The sequence below is a fragment of the Schistosoma haematobium genome, chromosome 6, assembly GCF_000699445.3.
Source record: "Schistosoma haematobium chromosome 6, whole genome shotgun sequence".
Lineage (NCBI taxonomy): Eukaryota > Metazoa > Platyhelminthes > Trematoda > Strigeidida > Schistosomatidae > Schistosoma > Schistosoma haematobium.
The window spans coordinates 18,132,689-18,155,175 of NC_067201.1; the positions used below are offsets into that span (position 1 = coordinate 18,132,689).

General features: G+C 35.5%; 1 protein-coding gene across 1 annotated transcript in view; it reads right to left on the bottom strand.

Annotated features, from left to right (window-relative positions):
• Positions 1-22,487, bottom strand: part of TOP3A (DNA topoisomerase 3-alpha) — a 39,467-nt gene continuing 16,980 nt past the window's right edge. The window contains exons 10-23 of the mRNA XM_051219469.1: positions 21,975-22,155; positions 20,928-21,034; positions 19,210-19,512; positions 17,596-17,788; positions 17,069-17,138; positions 15,929-15,957; positions 14,796-14,915; positions 13,199-13,391; positions 11,785-12,060; positions 9,112-9,512; positions 7,591-7,711; positions 6,101-6,247; positions 484-785; positions 1-364 (exon numbers count right to left, since the gene is read on the bottom strand). Coding sequence (XP_051065663.1) covers positions 231-364; positions 484-785; positions 6,101-6,247; positions 7,591-7,711; positions 9,112-9,512; positions 11,785-12,060; positions 13,199-13,391; positions 14,796-14,915; positions 15,929-15,957; positions 17,069-17,138; positions 17,596-17,788; positions 19,210-19,512; positions 20,928-21,034; positions 21,975-22,155 — 2,577 coding nt within the window. The 3' untranslated portion in view covers positions 1-230. The remainder of the gene's footprint in view (positions 365-483; positions 786-6,100; positions 6,248-7,590; positions 7,712-9,111; positions 9,513-11,784; positions 12,061-13,198; positions 13,392-14,795; positions 14,916-15,928; positions 15,958-17,068; positions 17,139-17,595; positions 17,789-19,209; positions 19,513-20,927; positions 21,035-21,974; positions 22,156-22,487) is intronic.

Genomic DNA, 22,487 nt, shown 5'->3' on the forward strand with positions numbered 1-22,487 from the left:
AAAACGCTTCAATTTTATTTTATTTACAAATGATGAGAAAAAAGTGTAGAAAATAGTTTGCGAATTAATGAACTGAACTGAGGTTAATTAACAAATAATTCGGTTTACGCCAATATAAAATTAATTAATTATCTAATTCTTATCATCAATAAAATTGGAGAATGTATATACAGTGTTATAAATAAATATAAGGAATAAATATCCATTTTTTTGTAAGGAATAGTAAAGATTCATGTTGTTGAATGAGGACAACGGTTACGTGTATGACCAGGTTGTCGGCACAACCCACAACATCTAGTTACAGTGGATGATGCAGATAAACTACGATCTTTAAAGTCACGATTTTTATTCCTAGAAATTGCACCTAGTAAAAGGGAAGAAATTAGATGGAAATTACACATTGGTTACGTTATTGGTTAAGTATTAAGTTCCATTTACAATTATCATTATTATTGATAATAAAAGATAAGATAGGCAACTTGCCTCTTGAATTATTTGAAGCTGGAGGAGGCCATGATGGGACATGACCGACAGAGATGTTTGTTTCAGCACTCACTGCTGTTCTATGATAACTGGGTCCTTGTTCAGTACTTGATCCAGATGCATATCGTCTGCTTGAAAGTCCACATACTGATGAATCCGACTGTCCTGATGCTGTATCAATATGATCTGCCCATTGAAAAAAATTACATCCAGATGCTGGACCACCATCGATACTAGGACGACTGTTTGGACATGCGTAAAAATGACGACCCTTGTTAGACGACTGTTTATTGACAACAAGTCTAGTTTGGTGTAGAAGAAATTAAAAGTGATAAGCATCGTAATAGTGAAATCTGACGAAAAAGACGATACAACCTCACAAGTAAATAAACAAAACAGATCCACAGATTTGATGTTATATAACATTAAGCTTCCGACTAATGTTTTAATAGTACCTTGAAATAAACAACGAAAACACACATAATACTCTTATAGTTTTCGGAACATCCTTAAACTATGTGTTCGAGTTAGATAACTCGAAAGAGTTTATGTTTTAATGCAATCCGGATTATTGGGTTTATAAGTCAGTCAGTCAGCTACAACGTAGGACCAGGCACATATGTGCATCGGTCCAGGTTGCCATACCGCATCAGCACAACAAGATGAACACCGGATTCATAGCAGTGGTTAGGTCAAAGGTAGTAATATATAAGAGAAAGATTGCATATAGAGATATAGTACAAGAAGAAAAAATTGGTTCGTAGAAAGAAAGATGTGAAGTGATTTTAATCTCTTAGTTTAAGGGAAGACAGGGAGTGTATACACCGACGCCATTGTGATCGATTCTGAGCCATGTTACCAAGAGTCTCTAACCATTGATTACGATAGTCACGCGGACCCCAACCAAATAGTCTGCATCTTCCAACATGGATCAGACTAGAAGTTAGTGACTTCAAGCACTGATGCCACGTTTTGCTTTGGCCGCCCCTAACTTTCTTCCAACCATCTCCAATACCGGATAGCATTGCACGTCGTGGTAATCGGTATTCAGGCATACGTAACACGTGGCCCAATCATCTCAGTCGATGAAGATTCACAACCTCATCAACTGATTTACCATCATTCCCTAATACCCTGCGTCTAACCTCACTATTACTTACCCGGTGATCCCAGCAGACGCCAGCAATATTTCTAAGGCATCTGTGGTCAAATACTAATAGCTTACGAGTGTCTTCTACTCTTAATGGCCATGTTTCGCTGCCGTAAATTAAAACAGAACGGACTGCCGCGCAGTATACTCGTCCTTTTATTGATAGACGGATATCTCGCCTTCGCCATAGGTGACGCAAGTTGGCAAAAGCCAATCGAGCTTTTCGAATCCGTGCTGAGATTTCGTCCGATACCAACCCATTAGGGCTGATCAGACTTCCAAGATAAGTGAAGTTGTCAACGCGTTCTACTACTTCACTCCCTATCCTTAGTTCAGGTGTTAACGCAGACCAGTCCTGAAGCAACAACTTGCATTTCGAGGGAGAGAAGCGCATACAAAAAACATTCAGGCATTGTTGCTTAGTGCTTCCAGAAGACTCTGCATTTTATCAGCGTCTTCAAACAGAACTATGTCATCTGCGTATTCTAAGTCGATAAGTGGACCTCCTGGAAGGAGATCAATACCCGAAAATTCAGTCGACGAGAAAGTTATTTCCATCAGTATGTCTATGATGAAGTTGAACAAAAATGGAGATAGCGGACAGCCTTGCAGTACACCACTTGAGGTTACGAAATCACATGACAGTTCACCATAAGCTCTCACTCGACTAGTAGTGTTCGAGTAAAGAGCCTTTACAAGGTTTATGTACTTCTGGGGTACGCCTTTCAATGACAGACACTGCCACAGAATCTCGCGGTCTACCGAGTCAAATGCTGCTTTTAAGTCGAGAAAGACCACCATTGTCGGACGCCGATAAGTATGCCTGTGTTCTAGAATCTGACGAATGGTGAATATGTGGTCGATGCAGCCACGACTAGGTCTAAAGCCAGCTTGGTTCTCTCGTGTTTGCAGTTCACGAGTCTTAGTTAGGCGTCTGATAATTATCGAGGCTAGTATTTTAGATATTATATTAGTTAAACTAATCCCTCTGTGGTTGTCACAGGATGATTTTGACTCTTTCTTATATATTGGGACGATAAATGATTGTGACCAGTTAGATGGGATAACGTCTAACTCCCAGATCTTAGCTAAAATATTAGTCAACCTAATCGCTAAAATTGGACCACCATCCTTAAAGACCTTTGGAGCCAGTCCATCTGGATCAGCTGCCCTTCCTCGTTTCAGATTAACTATAGCCTTTTGAACTTCAGCAAGAGTTGGGGGACCTACTTCAATGTTCCATTTACACTGTTTGGGAATGGAGGGTAGTTGTAGAGTAGCTGAAGGCCAGCTGAACTGTTCTCTGAGATGTTCCACCCATCGTTCTAAACGTCTGGACTGGAAGCAGATGAGTGTATCGTCTTTTCCGATATAATCTCACTTACACTTGACTTATTAATTCCAGTTTCTTTTATTAGTCTGTAAAGCTGTCTTGTGTTCCCTATAGTCGCCGCCTTTTCCATCTCTTTTGCTTTCGTTGCCCACCACTACTCACGGTCGTTTCTTAGACTTTTTCTTAACCTAGATCTGATTTGTTGTCGCTCTTCATCATGTTCAGAACCTGATGGGACGAGTTTGCGAGAATCCATCAGTGTGATAGACTTTGAAGAAATCCATTGCTTCTTTGTAACCCTGTGGTTTAAATCACTGATAGATGTCACTGCTGTTTCCACAGCTGTTTGTATGGCTTTCCAAGCAACATCTGGGTCAACCTCGTTCTCAGAACTACCTAATCGTGACCTCAGTTGTTCCTGAAACCTACTTTTGGTTTCCTCGCTGCTCAGTTCGGTTCTAATGGGTCTTTTTACTGTGGCTTTTTGCGTCCAGTGAGGCGCAAGCAGATGCGTGCCCGTATTAGGGCGTGGTCGGAGTCCAAGCAGGTACTCCAGAATGAGCGACAATCTTCTACCGACCCTCTCCAACGATGACTGATGGAAATATGGTCTATTTGAGTCCATCGTTGGCTTGGTGCAGGCGGTCGCCACGTTAGACGATGTCTCTCCTTATGCTTAAAATTTGTGTTTGCTAAAAATAAGCGATTGTCTGAGCACAGTTGCAGCAGACGGTCACCATTATCTGTTCGCTGTGCCGGAATGCTAAAATATCCACCTAAATGCCTTTCTGTTTGGTTTAAGCTACCTATCTGAGCATTAAAGTCACCCCCTATGAGTACTATGTCTGAGCGTTTAGCTTTCTGAAGAAGTTCAGAAAGCTTTCTGTAAAATTCATCTTTCACATCGTCTGAGCTGCAGTCAGTGGGAGCGTAGGCAGAAACGACGAAAAGGCAACAACGTGTGTCCCTATCCTTCCGAGTTTTTACGGAGCCGTTTAGCCGAACAGCACATAGACGACTGTTGACGGGGATCCACTCTAGCAGTGCTTGTTCCGCCCTCATACTTAGTGTTATGCCTACACCTGCCAGTCCACGAGAACTGGCCATCGGGTCACCAGATACACATAGGGTGTATCTCGTTGGCTCTCCGTTTTGCCGAGGTGAGGTCAAGTGAATGACCACACTGGAATCCTGTATGCGTGTTTCGGAGACACAGCATACATCAATGGAAAGAGACTCTAGGGTTTTAGCCAAGGAAGCCTGCTCACCGATTTGACATAGAATGCGTACGTTGAAAGCTCCAATGTGTAGTTTGGAGCGAGGTTTCAGTAGACCTGGGACAGAGTTTTGAGCACTAGAATCGTTGGCTATGGTGACACTTGAGGAGGAAGCCGAAAGAGGAAGTTTAGAGTGGAAAGTCGATGTAGGAGGAATAGTAGGAATTGAAGAGGAATGTTGATTATGAATACGTAGGTCTTGGGTGCTGTTAGAGGTATGAGGGCGGTTATCACTTCCCGGTTGCCCACACCGAGGAAGGGTTCTTCTGGAGGTACCTGAAAAGGAAATTGGATTAGAGGCGGTCTCAGTGACCTGAGAGCGTGACCGCAGTGCCCAAGGGACAACTGCTTGAGGCCGGTCGCGCACGGCCTTTTCGTGGGAGGTTTTTGACGTGTTAGCTCCGTTCTTCAAAGGGCCTTACCGCCGGAGACGGAAATCCGTGAGGTAAGGTGAGGTGCGCATTTTTAGGGTCGACCTTTTCTAACCCCACCCCTCCTTGTGGGAAGGCAGCATCGCTGTCATGCTGGTTGTCCGAGGGAAACACCTTACTGCTGTCACACCTCTGTACAGTCAGCAGTACGACTTCGCCTTCGGACCTTGGGTTTGTTGCTTTTAGTCTTACCGCTCTTCAACCGACCTATCTGGCATGGTAGGACCTTGAGGAACGGTTGTTCCAGCCAGTATAGCTCGGTTGCTTCATCACGATAGGCAAGCCCGACCACCACGTCAAGGTAGCAACAACGGTCGGGAAGGGTTTATAAACTTTTAATACTAATAAATAGTGAACAATCTAGTATAATGTTAAACCAATCAAGATTCGTTTATAAGACATTAGGTAATATACCAGTGAAATGAACATGGTGAACAGTAGATTTTGTGTGTTCCACATAAAAATCATAACAACCTGATGTGTGGTCAGTACAAGTAAGTGTGATTGGCCACTGAGCGTGAACAAACAGGGAATAAGGCTACAAACTATGAAATATGTGAAATCCTTTTCTATAAGTGATATAATCTCTGAACTCTGATTTTTTAATTTAGGGTCATGAATCGTGTATTCGATATAACGTGATCTAATCTATGTATAGTGGTACCAACCGAGTATCCGGCATAGTAGCAGTATATTCTCGGTCAGCAGACATAGCAATATATCGTGGGACGAGGGAAAATAATTTTAATTTGTCCGTTATATTACACATACCTTCAATTAGCATCAAACTAGTACAATGTACTTCAGAACCATCTTATGACTGAAGTATGGAAACAACATCAACTGTAATGTGAAAATAATGATAGTCTTCAATTTGCATGCCAGTAGAAATTTTATAAAAATTACTGGGAAATGCTAATTTCTTTGTTTATCTGATTTTCAACAAAAATAACTAGGTAATTATAGGTAGTTACATTATCTAAATAGTAAACAATGAGACTATTTCTACTATCAAGTACTAATCAAAGGTCATCATCCTATCATATTAACCCTTTCCAATTTCACACGATAAAATAAGGCCATCTCCATAGTTCTTAAATTGTTCAACACCTTCAGATTAAATTACTTTCACGAGCGCTTTATCTTTACTATAATAGTCCAGTGCTCGCAGGTGATTGAATACGAAAGTGAATTTCCAATGGAAAAGGGAAATATATGGAGTTTAAAGATATTAGGAAAAAGACAGATATCAATGATAGGAACTGTGTTTCCCCTATTCTTTCATTATAGACCTTGTTTCAATAACTAAGTAACTGTAATCAGAATATGGGAATTAAATCAGATTAGCTGGTCAGTCACAAATTCTAAATCCACTCAATCATACAATTTTAATCTGATATAACATAAGCAATAGCTAAATACTTACAATTTTGCAGGCTCTCCACAACGACAAATAACGCAAGGTGAATTAGAGTCTGAAGAACCTAAGCCAGATGTTCTACTACTGACACAATTAGCATTCTCAGATACATTTTCAAGACGAGAGCATGGGTCGATGATATTCCGTAATGGTCTAATGAACAAGATACGATTAGAAAAAGAACGGTTATTGAACACATACAAATAAAAACACAAGGGATAACTGACAGGACAGTTTTCCCCGTTGTCTAAGTTGCTAATTACAAAATAGAATAATCAAGACAAACGTTTGGTAAAAATTGTTTTCGAGTCGCTACAAACAGATAGCGGACTGATTTTAATATAGCCCTAGCCGATAAAGTCTTGAGCGCTAAGATGCCTTAGAAACCATCGAGAAAATCATAGTTTTCGTTGGACAAATCACCCTTAAACCATGTTATTTGACAAATCCGACCAATAAATAACAGTAATTGAGGTAGCAGCAAATAAATCTGCCGGCATCGAAACAATTCAGTCCAATGGAGTTTAGAAGTAATTATCGTAATTGAAATTACCAACGAACTTGGGGATGATGTTACCACTGAACACGGACAATACTACAGACATTGATGATGAAACACTAAATGGTGTCGAACATTGGTATTTATGTTTTGATTTTTAACGACGACCATTAAATCATGTGGTAAAAAGCCAGTAGGTTGATGTACAAAATAAGCGCCACTGTTAACATAGAATAACTATATGTTTCACGCTACCAATAGAGCAAGCAATCACATAGATACATGAACATCTCAACTATTCTGAAGTGTATCTATCAAGACAAAGAGCAGATACAAGGGCATTGTTTATCTTGCAAAAGCACTCTGTACTTTAATTGCGTGAGGGACATGCTCTGTACAGTATTCAGATTATCCTATTTTTCCTCTGAGTAAACAAAAAAATTCAAATCGGTCCTCAGCATGAACATTTTGTACATACATGACATGAGGAAATGTAGAATACTTTAATCGTCCTCACAAACGTTACATTTTTTAATTATCATATCTCAACCATATGGTCTGATCGATCAAATATTCTGAGTAAACCATCTAGAACGACAAACTCATGAATTTAGATCTAGCCATAATTTAGCAGTTTCCCTCACAAGTAGACACATAAGATGAAGGAGAGGCTTTTATGATGGAAACGATACTGTAATGATGATAATTCTGACGATAATGTTAAGCAGATTGAAGACTAGATAAGTATCATTACCAAGGTTTGACTTGATAATTTCGAATAAATTGAGCATTGGGTAGATTGTTATTCTTGCGTTGTTCCTTTGTACCATTTTAGCTTAGATTAATTTCGATTTGATTATTTATTCTCTGAAGAAGTGGCTTACACTGAGTCACGAAACGTCAGAAAATTTAATTTTTCTATTTATTGGGCTATTACAAATATATTTATTTATTTATGAAGATTAGACAGTTTGTATAAAAAATTAAAGCAACTTACACGAAAGTACTAGAATACAAAGGACTTGATTGAGCAATAGTTATTGAACTTGTTTGAGATTTCCATAAAAAGAAATCACATGAATTACCTGCTACTCCAGAACAACGATAAAACAAACGACCTGAAAAATAAAAAGACTTGTAATAAGAACTAAACTTACAAAATCCTGTTAACAAATTTTCAAGCTGAATAGTGAATAGAGTAATATTACATATGAAACAATACTATCGGTGAGCTGTGGTCCTAACCAAAAAAAGAAACTAAACGTTTGTGTGGAACAGATTACACAGAAACCTAACAAAAGAAAATAACGATGATCGGTCACTCATTATCAACGTGACACATATGTATGTTGGACCAAGTTACTATACCAAATTAGCATAAGATGCGAATAACAAGATGGATTATAAAAGAAAATGAAATAATGTAATGACAATGAGAAAGACTAAACATTGAGAACATGTTTTAAAAAGACACAGTAGAAAGGTGTGCATAAAATAATATTGGAATCCAAGATCTACAGGAAAACAAAGATAATATATCTGCACAATTTTAAACGATGTTAAGCCATGTCACCCAAATTTATGAAACACTGATCGCAGTTATCACCCCTACACAAACCAGGTAACCTACAACTACTACTATGGTTTAGGAAATGATTAGTAAGTCAGTCATAGAAAACGTAGGATTCGATACAGCCAAGAATCTCTTCAAGGCGTTTTGTTTCATTTAAACGTAGTATGAATTTGCCGAAAAGGGAACCAGATGAAAAGAGAATGATTATACTAACTACAGTTAAAATGGACAGTAAATATGATTCTAAGAGGATAAATGAAATGGAAGTAATTGACTCTTCAACCCGTAGTAGATAGATTGCTGCCTGAACCTGAGATCGTTTGGTTAAAAGCTGAACTGTTATAACCACTAAACCTGTCATGAATATTCAATTAAGTAGTAGTGTCGTTAGTTGAATTCCGTAAACGTAAGTTCTTCAAGCAAACCGATTACTAGATCTAGTAAAAATAAACAAATCCTCAAGAACTACCACCCTGAAAAAATTCCAGGTGTGACTACTGTTGACTAGCTTTGAGATGAAATTATCAAATCCTTAGCAGGAACCTGTGACCTGTAACGTCAAATAAATTGGAAAACAGGCAGTAACTGATGAAAGATGGTGAGGACCGTGATTTATTGAAGACTCAAAGTCAATCACACGAACTAGTTGTATAAAGATATTATGGTCGTCGACAAGCTTGATTCTGAAAGCACGAGCGTACGCCAATTAGAAGTTCCTTAATGGGATGAAACAACCGTTAACAGTTCTCACTCGTTTTCGGTTGTTTTCTAAGTCACATCCTTTCGTTATGAGAACTAAATTCAAATTTAAATAAAAGCAACCAGGATTGCACAGTAAATGATTCAGAAGCTTCAATACTAATACTGGTAATAACGATAAAAATAATATAACTAAATAAACATAGTACAAGATCACAGACAGCATTACAACAATCATTTATAAACCTTGATTTGGGCCTGGTTTCTTGACAGTTAACTGAATAGCTGAATGGCCACAATTACACAAGATATTGTCTGAATCATCAGCCTCTGCGTCGTCAACAGATCTTGAGAAATTGGGAGGCCGAGGTAGAGTACTATGGGATGAATTATTACATGTTGGATGTAGATTTAAATAAGGTTTCGCATGCAATAGACTGTAGGAATTATGATGACTACCAATTGTAGTAGATGAAAAAGGAAGGGGAGAGGAGGAATTACGTGTTTGTGATGTAAGAGGATCTCGATTGGCACTGAATTCATTCGAAACTGTTGTTTGTGAAGAGATGGATGAATTATTCACTAGACGAATATGAATTCCTAATGTTCTGCAAATATCTTCATCGCAAAATATACAAGTTATATATCTGTAAAACAGGAATTTGAAAAACAAAAAGTACTAGAGTAACTGGCAGTTTAGAATTTAATTATAAAATATTATTAGAATAGCAGTTGATATACAACCTTGTTTGATTGCACACAACGGGAGGATTATATTTGTACTACTCTGAAGTTTATAAGTAGGTCATACTGATGACTAGTAAATTAGTTAAAATATATTTATTATTTTATATTTAATCCTGTTAACAAAGTTCTAATAAGATGTATCATTATCTGTTTAAGTGACCAAATTCAATATCTAATCAGTAGAATTTGATTTGTACTGTCGACTAACTCAACTAAGAATAATGACTAATGTGTCAGTCAAATCTAATTCCAGAGCAGGTTAGCCGTATCTCAAACAGACTAAGTGACAATATATTTGACAAAATTGGCTAGATGAAATTTTAATATGTATGTACAACTCAACTTAGTAACAAAGGCATTATTACGATCAGGTGAACGTTAGTGGACAAGATAGATAGTGTTTTTCGGATTCTGTGCCATAACAATTATTAAAAAAGGGCAAATATTACCATTTCGTCACTCCAAACTCTTTTTCGGAAACATGACGTGAATGCAAAACAATATATTTTCGATATTCCTGAAAAAGTCAGACAGCACTTTATATAAAGCTCTTTTAAGGTTCTAACAGCATAATAGACGTATGAAGTCTCGAAATTAAAATAAAGGACGCGTCTGGAAAACAATGCTGTTGAAAAACACAAATATCAAAGACCTACAGACCTGGGTGTTGGCTACATTGTTAAGGTACAAAGTCTATCTTACGAAACGAATCAATAAGAATAAATATAACACGCAAGACAGCAGAAAATTCCGTCAAACGTCCACTAACGATTAAGAAAACTAAACAAATTAGACGCTATACTTTCATATTAGGTAACCTAATTAAGGTAAACGAAGCTTCAATCAGAAGTACGTATAACTGCGGGGGGTTGTACATAAATACTGTATGAAATAAAAACACGTTAAAACCCAGAAATGTTTGATGCAGAGGAGAATTATCTGAAGTTAAAAAGTATAAATCTTAAAATTACCATACTTAAAAAAAATGACTACCGACCAACGGAATCCTTGCAATTGAATCTACAAAATAATCTATATCAATGACACCTTTACATATGAACTATTTAAATTCCAATTAGTGACACTAAGTCAATTACAGCACTCCCCACATAAAACACCAGTGTGCTACTGTACAAAAGTGTAAACATAGCAAAATGTAACTAGGAAGTAAATGATGCACGAGGAAATTTATATGAGCATATTTTTTGTGTAACAATATTTGATTACAGTAACAGCCATATAAATTAGTGTACATATGATTTTGAGTGAATGATTATTATGTGACCGTAAGTCATTTATCTTTTCATGAAACGCTGATTATAATCTCCTTAAGAAAAGGTAGATAAAGTTTCATTTTGTAACATCTGTTTTCGAAAACTTTGTGTGATAATTGTTGCACATTGAAGTTTCCCTTCATAAAATTTCTAGACCGAATATATAAAAGCACTTCAACAACTTTTACTCACTTAGCCCCAAGATCGAGAGTGGGGAGAGCTCTCACATGGCCACGTGTACATAGTTACTGCCAGGGAAGTCCTACTGACTGCCTTCTCTTGGCGGGAGTGTTGTTTACAAAATTCAAAGGACGAAGAGCGAATGTCTGGCTCTTTGACCCGGTTAGTGGGTACGGAAGATCCACATAAGAGTTGGAAAACCCATAGTGCACATGGGCTTTAGAATCCTGAGAGGACACCCGCTTCGGTTTGGGTGCCTGGACAGTATTCTAACCCTCTAACAATTCGAATGACGAAGTGTGGTGCACACATATTTGGTGTCTCCTTGTACCAATATTTTGTGTTTAAACAAATAAATAATAAATTTTACTCAGTTAAATATGAAAGAAGTCTTGTAAGAGCATTGGATTAATATTTACGTGATAATGTGGTACAAAGACGAATTTCAACATATCAATCATCACTACCAAAGTATAAAAAATCACTGTAAAGTGGGAATATGGATAACTGACTGTATTGCCCTTACGACGCGGTAAGTTATAACATACACTTAATATAAATGCGAATTTTCGTCGAGTATTAGCGTAGATAGTTTTCTACAATAAATGTATATTTACCAACACTGTTTACTCCTTGATATCTTTTGTCTGAATGGCATATAATTGAACAATGAGAATATATTCTACTTGAATAACGAATACATAATAATAATACTTACTCTTTAGTATCAACATCCTGAAAGTAACCATTTGGCAAGTAAAAATTGCGTCGAAAACGTAAGCCTAATTTCGATGGCCTTAACTGATCATTAGAAGAACGAACAGATGAAGAAGGTATGAAGTTTGTACAACGATTGCACGTATTTTCATTTGATTCAGATAAAACACGAACATGAATGACTGAATCTGGAAACCAAATTGCATATCGACAATTAGGATAGCCAGAACATGAGAGAAACCAGCCACCATTACTTGTTTGATTTACTTCATTTGAACTTTGAAAGAGATAGTTATTTTAAATGATTTGTAGGACAGCCATACAAAAGGTCATAGAAAAGACTAATCGGTAAATATTGTGAGAATGGTGTACAAAACAATTTGGATGAAAATAAACTAGGCAATACCAATTACTCAGAAAAAAAATGTAGTTCAAAAACTATGAATGAAGAAGAAATGATTAAATCAGATCATAACAGAACTTAAAAGTTCTTTAATGAGATAGAATTCGAGCACAGTTGCCAGTTAGAGAAAAATAACTATGCACAAATTGACTCAATTGGGTAAAAAGCCTTTAAAAGTTTGGCTTTACACTAAATAATCCGTTTTATGAAGAAACGTAGGCTGAACAAAAATAGTGTGAATCTTCCATGAATTGCCCGAAATCACCTGTACATGATATGATGTAAAAATGCTATCTTCATCATGGAGTATATGAACATTTTGTCCAGATAAAGATTAAAGCCTTAAATAAAAAAAACTGGCTGAATTAGGCCGGTAGTAAGAGAGGGAATTAAAATTCAACCAGTGTAAATCTGTATTTGTTATTATGTTGATTCGCTTAGTCGTATCATAAGTTCGTTATTTTTTTACAACATACAAAAACCTTTTAGTGTGATAATAAAAATACACAATAATTGAGACCTAAACCATTCCAAATAGGCTAATTTATTTTATTGAAGCAATTTACGACACAAAGTATGGAATAATTTTCTAATGAAAGCTTACCCATAGATACGATTAAAAATTAAGATATTCGTATGTAACCAATCAATATGATATAACAAATTCAGAATTCGTGGTTAACAGTAAAACAATGGAAACTATCCTATTAAGATATTACGCTTAAACAAACTGGAATAAAAAACGAATACGGAATTTCATTAAATAGTAAAGTTTCACCTTAATCAGTGAGTAAATTACTAGATAATTATTTCTCAGTTCTTACGAACACACAAACCATTAACAGAGCTAAAAGTTGTAACCTTAGTGTCCAAAATTATATAATAGGATTTGGAACACATTAACATATAAGGGGGAGTATCTTTATTGAAGCAAAACAAAATATAGGAAGTGTGGTAAGTGAAAACACTTTTGGACGTTATCATACATGAATATGAAAGCATTAAAACTAACCCAGGATTATTTGAGATATTTGAACTAGTTGTTAACGGACGTAAAGCACTCCGTTTCTGACGAAGTACTAGACCAGAATGACAAGTAGGGCAAAATGCAACAACCGGGTTTAAAACGTTGCTTTGATTATGTCCATCAGTAGCGTTATTGACAGCAGCAAATGAAGCCATCTCACCAACACTACCAGATATATCTACAAAAATTGAGAAGGGGAAAAAACAAAACAATAAATAATATGTGAAAACTTGTAGCAGTAAATAAATAGTTCTGTATGTCTTCGATGTTGATGCTGACCTCATTAGTTTTACTGGATACACCCTAGCTGAGGGTGCCCAGTTACGCGACCGCACCGGATCACGAAAGGGTACGCATTTCTTGAACAACTTCCACAAACCCAACACTAAAATAAATTCCGTATATTATTTGCTTTAACATTAACAGTCTAACCAATGCTCAATTAAATGGAAATTAGCAAGTTAAACCTTGATAATGATAACTACAAGTGTATGGAGTTACACACATGTTTCCAACCATTTGATTATTCAAATCTTGCCCACGGTCACAGTTCAGTGAAACCGATGACCTAACTTGAAAATAATTCAAAAGTTAATAACTTAATAAACCTATAGTCCATATCACAAGGCTAACACCATATTATTCTAATTCCTCATAATCTTTGACTTTGAACAAGCATTTAATTTATCAGAGTTTATTTTTATTTTTTTCGCCTACTCCTCTTTCTCTCTCTTCACTGTCATTGCAACCTGGGATTTGAAATTGATTTTACATTGTTAGTTTAGTTAGTGAACTAACGAAAGTTTATATATATAAATCTGAAAATACCACTTCGACTATCATAGCATAGAAGCAAGACCACGGATTAAACATAAATATGTACAATAAAATTGTAACTGGATTTTTTATTGTTGCTACATTTAACGTCAACAGGAAATTAAACTTTATATTTATACATTAATTTTAAAATTTCTCTTCAGATCATGATTTGATATCTGGAACCAGAATTACAAATGAGTTATATATATTAAATAAATGTCGTAACATTCTGGAGTTTAAATTAAATAGGTGTCCGTATATGGGTGCGTAGTGGACTAGGCAAAGAAGCCGAATGATTTAAAAGAGTTATGAACTTCCACTGAGTGAGAACGTTAGGAGATCTAATATATACACACACACATCTTATGATACTCAATACTACGGGAGGCTGGAAGAACGGTGGTAAGTAGCTAAAGTGAAATATGGAATTCATCTGTCAAAGTCAGACTATTTGATCTGAGCCATGGCGAAAACCACAGATTTCCTGTTCAAAGATTAAGTAAGAGTCGCACTCTATGCCTGAACAGTTAGTGGAACAATTCAAAATCGGTCGGAATCGTGTATATGTACACATAATCTTGACCTAAAGTTTGAGTCATTATATTATGCTATACATTTCAGTTTTCAATTTATATATATATATATATATATATATATATATATATATATATATATATATCCTATGTTACTCAATGACTGATGGATACACTATCTGTAGCCCGTAAACCGTATCCATTATGTTCAGGGCATGAAAGTAACTTACTTTGAACGTTTTCTGCTTCTTGTTCCAATCGAAGAGCTAATGCCCTGTCTAGGAATGACGCCTGGTTTAGAGCTAAACGAAATAATTCTTTGTACTTGTTCAAATGATGATGTAATACTTCTGAAAACAATTTTTTTAGAGTAGAAGTATAACATTTTAAAAGTGAATTCATGGATAGATAAGTAAAGAACAAAATCAGCATACGACAATAACAAACATAAATGTTGGTTTCCTTTCGGAAGTGTTCACGTATTAATACATTAAAATTACAGGGTCGCATTTTTAAAGACTTTTCATAATTAAATGATACTTACCGGAGAACCTATGAAACTGCATAGTAAATACTAATGTGCATTTGTGATGCAACGCGAAATTGAATATTTCCTCGATTTGATTGACTTGAGAATTTACAGATTACAATTCAAAACTTAGAATATTTATCTATATACAAGTCACTAGTAATGAGTGAATTTCTATGTAGTCAGATGACTGTCGATAGTTGTCACTATATTAGAAAACACGTTCATCATCGAAAGGGATTGACTAGCTAAGCGACTCAAAATGAAGAATGAAGATTTTTGAAATATACTTTTGGTTTTAGATTAGGTGATGATGGCTAGTCCACATTATCAAGCGTGGCTGAAACCCGGATAAATCAATCTGAACTTACCTGTTTATGTGGGCGTATATAACAAATGATTTAAACATGTTATTGATGTAAGTCCTTCTTCCAAAGTTGTGACTAATTATCACAAGCACTAATCAATCACTTGCTTGTCCTACATTATTATAACCAATTCAGACTGGAATAATTCGATTAACTGATCAATATAATTTACTTATCAACTAAGACGAATACTGAATAAAAAAATTAGATTACAGTCCTACTAGTGGTCAGATCATTTAGTTCAGCTGCCAAAACAGATATGATACAAGTGATTTAGAGATGATTTGTCAAATAACTGAATCAATTCAATTTATGTAAACTCTTAGTCAACTCCTGTTTCTCAACGGTATAGGTAAAAACTAAACACGAATTAAAGAGATTGATCTCAATTACAGGAGTAAAAATTACTGGGGACCAGGTAAAAAGTTTAAGAAACAGATTCCTTTAAAAGTAGATGTTTACTTACCTTCTTTTGTTTTTCGACCTTCACATATTCTTAAAACAAAATTGAAAAAGTGGTTACTAGATAGGAAATGAATGTTCCTAGAGAAAACCTATTATATGGATCAACAAGAAATTTTACGTACATCGGTAAAAAAAAATGAAGGATCCTGTTTAGTTATAGCAAAGTAAAATGGAGATTAATCTAAACTATGATGATCGATTCTGAGACATGTTACTTTGCTTTACCAACAAATTTATAATGTCTTCCGCAGCAATGGCAGAGTGATGTTGATTTACTTACCTTTAAATAATCAGGTTTTCCAAGCTTAAACTTTGATCTTACCTATTTTGGTTTGGGTAACCGGGTAGTGTGTTATCATCCATCTATATACAAGTTTGGGATAAGGTTGAGGACACGAAGTTAATACTCTATCGAAATCCGATTAAACGAGTACAGTTAACCATACAGTTTAAACTGATGTCTGTTGAATTCGACGACTGAATAGTGCATACTCTTCAATTTGGCACATGTAACAGGTGTTTTAAATGGCTTAGTCAGAGTAGACTGACAGTCTATATGATTCAGTATCTTCACTTAACACTTCATATCAAAAATAATTCTTTTTATTCAGGACTACGACCAATAAATGTTCGTGAAGAACCCTGTATTGACTATGAAGTCGTTTGTTTAAGATGGCTACTTATAAAAACTGTGTGATTTAAACGCCTTCATCTGAAGTAGGTTGTGGATCAGAATTTTTAAATGCTTACACCAATAGTTCAAAATTAGGAAAAGGATGGTATCACTTTTGTTCAACCATTATGGTTGCTTTTTGATTAAAATATGCTAAATTTATTAAATCGACACAGTAAAAGTAGTAGTGAATCTTTCAAAACTAAGTTTTTATTCAAGAATTAAACGGGTTGCGTTTAATCTACTATTCACAACTGAGAATCAATTACAAGTTCAGAAACTGATGAGAAATTAGTAAAAATTCAAGCGTAAATTCATGGATTAGATGAAGTATTTTTTCAATCTCTTGAGTACCAAAGTACTGGACTTTTCTTTACTACGTTTTATTATCAAACAGAACCGTTGAGTATAATTCTAGAACAATTAATAATACATAAAAATCTATTTCAAATTACAAAAATAACTTACAACTTAAGATCAGCTTCAAATTCCGATCGTAAATTAGGTTTAGACATCTCGAAACCCATGGAATCATAACCTTGAAGCGGAAAATATTTGATAATATTAAAGTTCAATACACAAATAATACAATCTTGATGAAAAATGACTTTATGATTAGCATTGCAAACACTATCCATGAATGGATGATGGAAAAATTGTTTATATAGAAATCCAAGGAGGGATTATTCTCCCATGGTGGTGACCCTTAACACTTAGCCCAATCTCAAGTTTATTGATCAAAGCAGCATTTCAACAAGGTTGATATTCTAGCTAGAAGAGAAAATCACTACTTATCAAGTACATAATGCTTTGCCAGATTAAAATCCGATCAAATAGTTTATCTACGGGATTGTTGTAAGACGATTTCGATGTTTATTCATTGTACTTGTGCAAAAATTAACTGTTAACGTGGGAAAATCCCTTTTTCATAACATTACTTGACTTGATTCTCAAAATGCAACACAAACAAATTCTATAAAAAACCATAGACAAACCTTCCACTAATCCCATCCCCAATTGACCTGGAACAAGAAATTTGTTTTGCTCTAAACCGACATAAAGTCTTTGTTTGATTGTTTCAATATGTTCAGCATGGGTAGCGTCTGTGCCGATCCCATGACGATCCATAAGGGAAATAAGATCAGCTTCAGTAAGCAAAGGCGGTGGACATGTTTGACCAGTAAGTATCTAAACGGAAGATTAAGTAATGGATAGATAAAAAACATAGATGTTATTAGTTAACCACGAAACATCGTTTTTATACAATTCAACAAAGACAACAAACGGGGAACTTATGGAATAATCGTATGCCTACTAGTGACTAAATTTGAGACAGATTCTGAAAGTCCTATAGTTCAAGGTTGTAGACGATAAAGTTTAAGAATACTGAAAAAGACATACATTGCTGATAGTGTTGGGATATTACTGAGCAATGTCGCAAACTAAATGGAGTTGGAAATATGGACCAATGATCTGAAGATGTGTTTATCAACAAACTTGAAGGTTCTGTTTGATCGCTAGTAGGATCAACAGATGAGCTCTGACTCTCAATTTGTGACAAATACTACTTTGTACTCTTAAATTAACTCAAGAGGGCATTGATATTTATTATTCGAAAGATACACTACAGTTATAATTGTAACGAGTAAACAAGACATAACCGGATGATGGTCAATACCAATTCAACTATAATAAGGTGTGTCAAAAAATGAATCTATGGAATATTAAAACTTCGAACAGTAATTTGAACAAAAAAATAAATCTATCTAAAGCTGAAGATAAGAAAAGTCTAGATATCTTAAATTAAATGAATAACGGTTGAAAACCCAATATAGAATTGACTGTTGATGATAATGAGCAGAGCAGTAAAAATATTCAAGATCAAATTTCTGCCTTCAACTGATTAGATTGATGAACAATTCTAATAATGAGTGACTACTGATCAGTTACCAAAGGGTACTCACGATTATACAATTATATTATTAGGCATTAAATTCTCCTACCAACGGATATTTAGTTGCTGCGGTAATCCCTACGTCAGACTGCTAACTGCTGTGATACATCGCAGTGATGATATTCGAAAGGAGTAGAGTTCTGAGACAGATTACTGGCTAAAGCTGTGATCCTTTGTTTGAAAGAACAGTACAAAAGAAACACAGCACTGTTGAAGATCGATCGACCAAAAAAGTACTTGACTGATGATTCCCACAGTATTACCTAATCATTTCGTAACTTTATACAGTTGTTTCACAACCATCCCTTACGCTTATGTTACATAAGAAATTTATTACCGGTAATTACAACGATAGAAATGCTCCCCACAAAATATCGCAATAATAATGATGACTGTAAAGCAGCTGGTCTCGAAGATGGTTGTTTGTAACACTAATTATTTAATGAAAACAATCTGATAACACTACATAATACGGGAAGATAAAATCACAAAACCGAAGTAAATTTTCGTAAAAATGAAAACAAATTGTTGACAATCCCTAGTACACTTAATAGTAAATTATCACGTTACGGTTATTATCGATATTAGTAAAAAAGAACCAAGATTTTGACAGCAAAGTCTATGGGAAAAAATTGACGTTAAATAAACAACTTACTTGAATATTATCAGGTAAAATCCATTCACCTAATTGAAAAACAGGCATATCTTTTTCAGCCCACCGATCATAAATGTAAACTTCTAAATAGTTCAGAGCCAAAATCATAAGACCTTTGGACTCAAATAATTCCCCATCTTCTGAAGTAAGTAAATTAGCTGTACTTATACTTGAATTAAATGTTCTTGGAAGAGTAGGTTTACCAATACACAAACGAACTATGGTTTCAGCACCCTCTGCATCGGTTGAAAGGCAAGCTAGAAAATGCCTAGTCACCAATTCATAGAGACGTGCTTCATCACCCTAAAGCGTAACAGGTAAAAACAAACAAAGGTTATTATACAATTAGAAAGAACAATAATGTTTCCGATTGCTTGTATTTCTAACATGACATCACATCATAGCTTTCAAAAAAGCTAACCATCCCAGTCATAGGGTAGAACTGTTATGCATCAAATCACTGTACACTGAACCTTATATAACTAGGCTACCGATATAAGAATACTGACGATCACATCTTCATCATGGTAACGTAATAAGTTTGACTATACACAGAAAGATCTTATCCACTCCACACCATAACCACAAATTAGGCAGCTAAATTAAAATAAATGCAAATTATAATGCAATATAGGGTAGACTTGGAACTAAAAACACAAGCGTATGTCAACAACTGGAAATCGGAAAAAATATGATGTAACAATCTGTCTATCTACTCTGAGAAAACGTATGAAAGACAAATCAGTATACAGAAAAACACTTGACATGCTAGTGTTTAGCCCTACTTTTAGTTACATTACACTCTAACAACTCTTCGCTTAAATCCGTATGATCTCTTTGATAAACCTTCTGAGCAAGTCTTTTCATGATTAACGGAGGCTTGATAAAAAGAGAGCTACCAGGGTTTGATACTGTGGAAATCGAAGTCGTGTAAATGAAACAGTTGCTAAAAAGTACTTCATGATTTTTTGGCCCCCAAATGCCCTGGTATGGACGAGAGTGGGGTGGACCCGCTCTCTCTCTCTCTCGAAATGCTCTCACATGGCCACGCGTATACAGTCTCTGCCAGGGAAGTCCTACTCACTGCCTTCTCGTGACAGGCGGGTTGTTTACGAAATTGAGAGGACGAAAAGAGAATGTCCAGAGCTTTAACCGGATCCCAAACCAATGGTGCACATGGGCTCCAGTATCCTGAAGGAACAAATGGCGTATGAAACAATGGTTGGTCACCGGCTTCCATGGGACTGCATCTCCTTACGATGCTCCACTGCCTTGTGGATCAGACCTTCAGGTCGAAGGCTCCGGGTGTGGCCCCCTAAGAAAACCACCTGCTTCGGTTTGGGAACCCGGGCAGTATCACAGTTCTCACACAAATCAAATGAGATTTGTGTGGCGCATATGTATTTGGTGCCTCCTTGTACCAATATCTATGTGTTAAAATAAATAAATAAATGAGGTTGGTCACAACTTATGGTAATAAACACTAAGGATAAGAGTGGTTTTTGAAACATTAAATTTTAACTGACATTTCATTCCTTGATTTGAACACTACAATTGTAGTCTTCTCTATTACAGAAAACATTTGTGTTAAAGATGCTTATCACGTGACACAAACGGATAAATCTTTTCCTAAATTCACATGAAAGTCTACTATGAGAATAATCAGACAATGTATTAATGTATATTGTTATCAGTAAAATAGCTAAACGACAATATACCTGAAGCGAATCGCCCACTTTTAACGGGTGTATAGGTGGATGAGCCTTATCACTTGACTTTCCGTTCTTAGGATTAGGACCATGCTCAAGGATTCTGGAGGCAAAATCTTGATTAAATAAAGAATTAAAAGAGAGAGGGATCATTAGTTTATGAGACAAAAGTGCCAATAATAACACACGATAAGCTCACAGATTGCATATGTATAGTTTTCTGAATGACCAATAAATAAATTTTTAAATTATAATTAGTGCAGCTCGTTGACCAAGTACAGGTGTTCATGTAATCAGTTTTCAGTCATATCATCTGAGTAAGGCGTAACTCTATACGACTCTCCTAGTCAAACTGAAGTTGGTAGAGTGAGTTTAAAATTAGCGATCGATTAGTTCGAAGCCAGATGTTTGAGCAACTAAGTAACCAATTTAACTCACATGTGAACGATGACCACAGTTTTAGCTAATTTTTGTTTTACATTGAATGAAGAGAACTATATAGACTAACTGATGTGTGACAGAGACTGTTTTACTATTTTAGAAAACAATTACTTAATCAATTCCGTCATATAAATTCGAAGTCAGGTTACATCAAGAAGAAATACTTGAAAAATGGTAAATAGCGTGAGATTCCATATATTTTATTTTAATGATAAACATGGCTACAAACAAACCGGAAATACAAGAAAATTGTAGGTCAATGACAATCAACGTTTAATTCAACAACATTAATATTTAATGGAATCAATGTATTGCTAATAGTCTTCTACGCTGTCACTGAATCTAATCGCTATATAAATTGACTGAATGACTTATCACTGCATTTGCATTAGGAAAAATGCCGGGAATGTATGACATTCGAAATCATTCATGAAGTTGGTGAAAAATAGTAGATTCAGGAAAATGTTCGTTAGAAATTAACAATACTGGTGAGATGCAGCTATTCTCTCAACAAGGATAAAACTAAACATTTTCAAATTTCGTAACTAATTGTTATAAGAGCTTAATCCTAAGTACTTTTCAATGCCAGTCAAATAATTGTTTTACAAAACTTACCAGACCATCGAGAATCATTTATTTGAACGCGCACTAAGTTTTTAAGATCCAAATCCGGTGGGAATATTTTAGTTTCTGTACGAGGATATGAAATAAAACCTTTGTTGTAAAGACGCTCAGCCAACTGCATTGCATATCTAGCTCCCATATGTAACTTGCGAGAGGCCAGTTTTTCCAATTCCTTCGCAGTACATGAAACAAATAAAGTACGTTTCTGAACAGAAAACGATTCTTTAAACTTCAACTGATTAAAATGGTAACTAATATCCCGATGAAACGTAAACCATTGACACTTAATTCAAAGTACATCTATGGTGGAGTATTCCTATTAGACGCTACTTATTATTGACAGACACCTGGATCTTGAGAAGCAATCAATGTAAAGATAAATTACTAAAATATGACAGTGGTATTAATTGTATAGTACTTCCAGTTATATTTTATCTTAACAGTTTCTAACGAATGAATCACTTTATCATCCCCCATACACACGTAATAAGGTTCACCATCGAT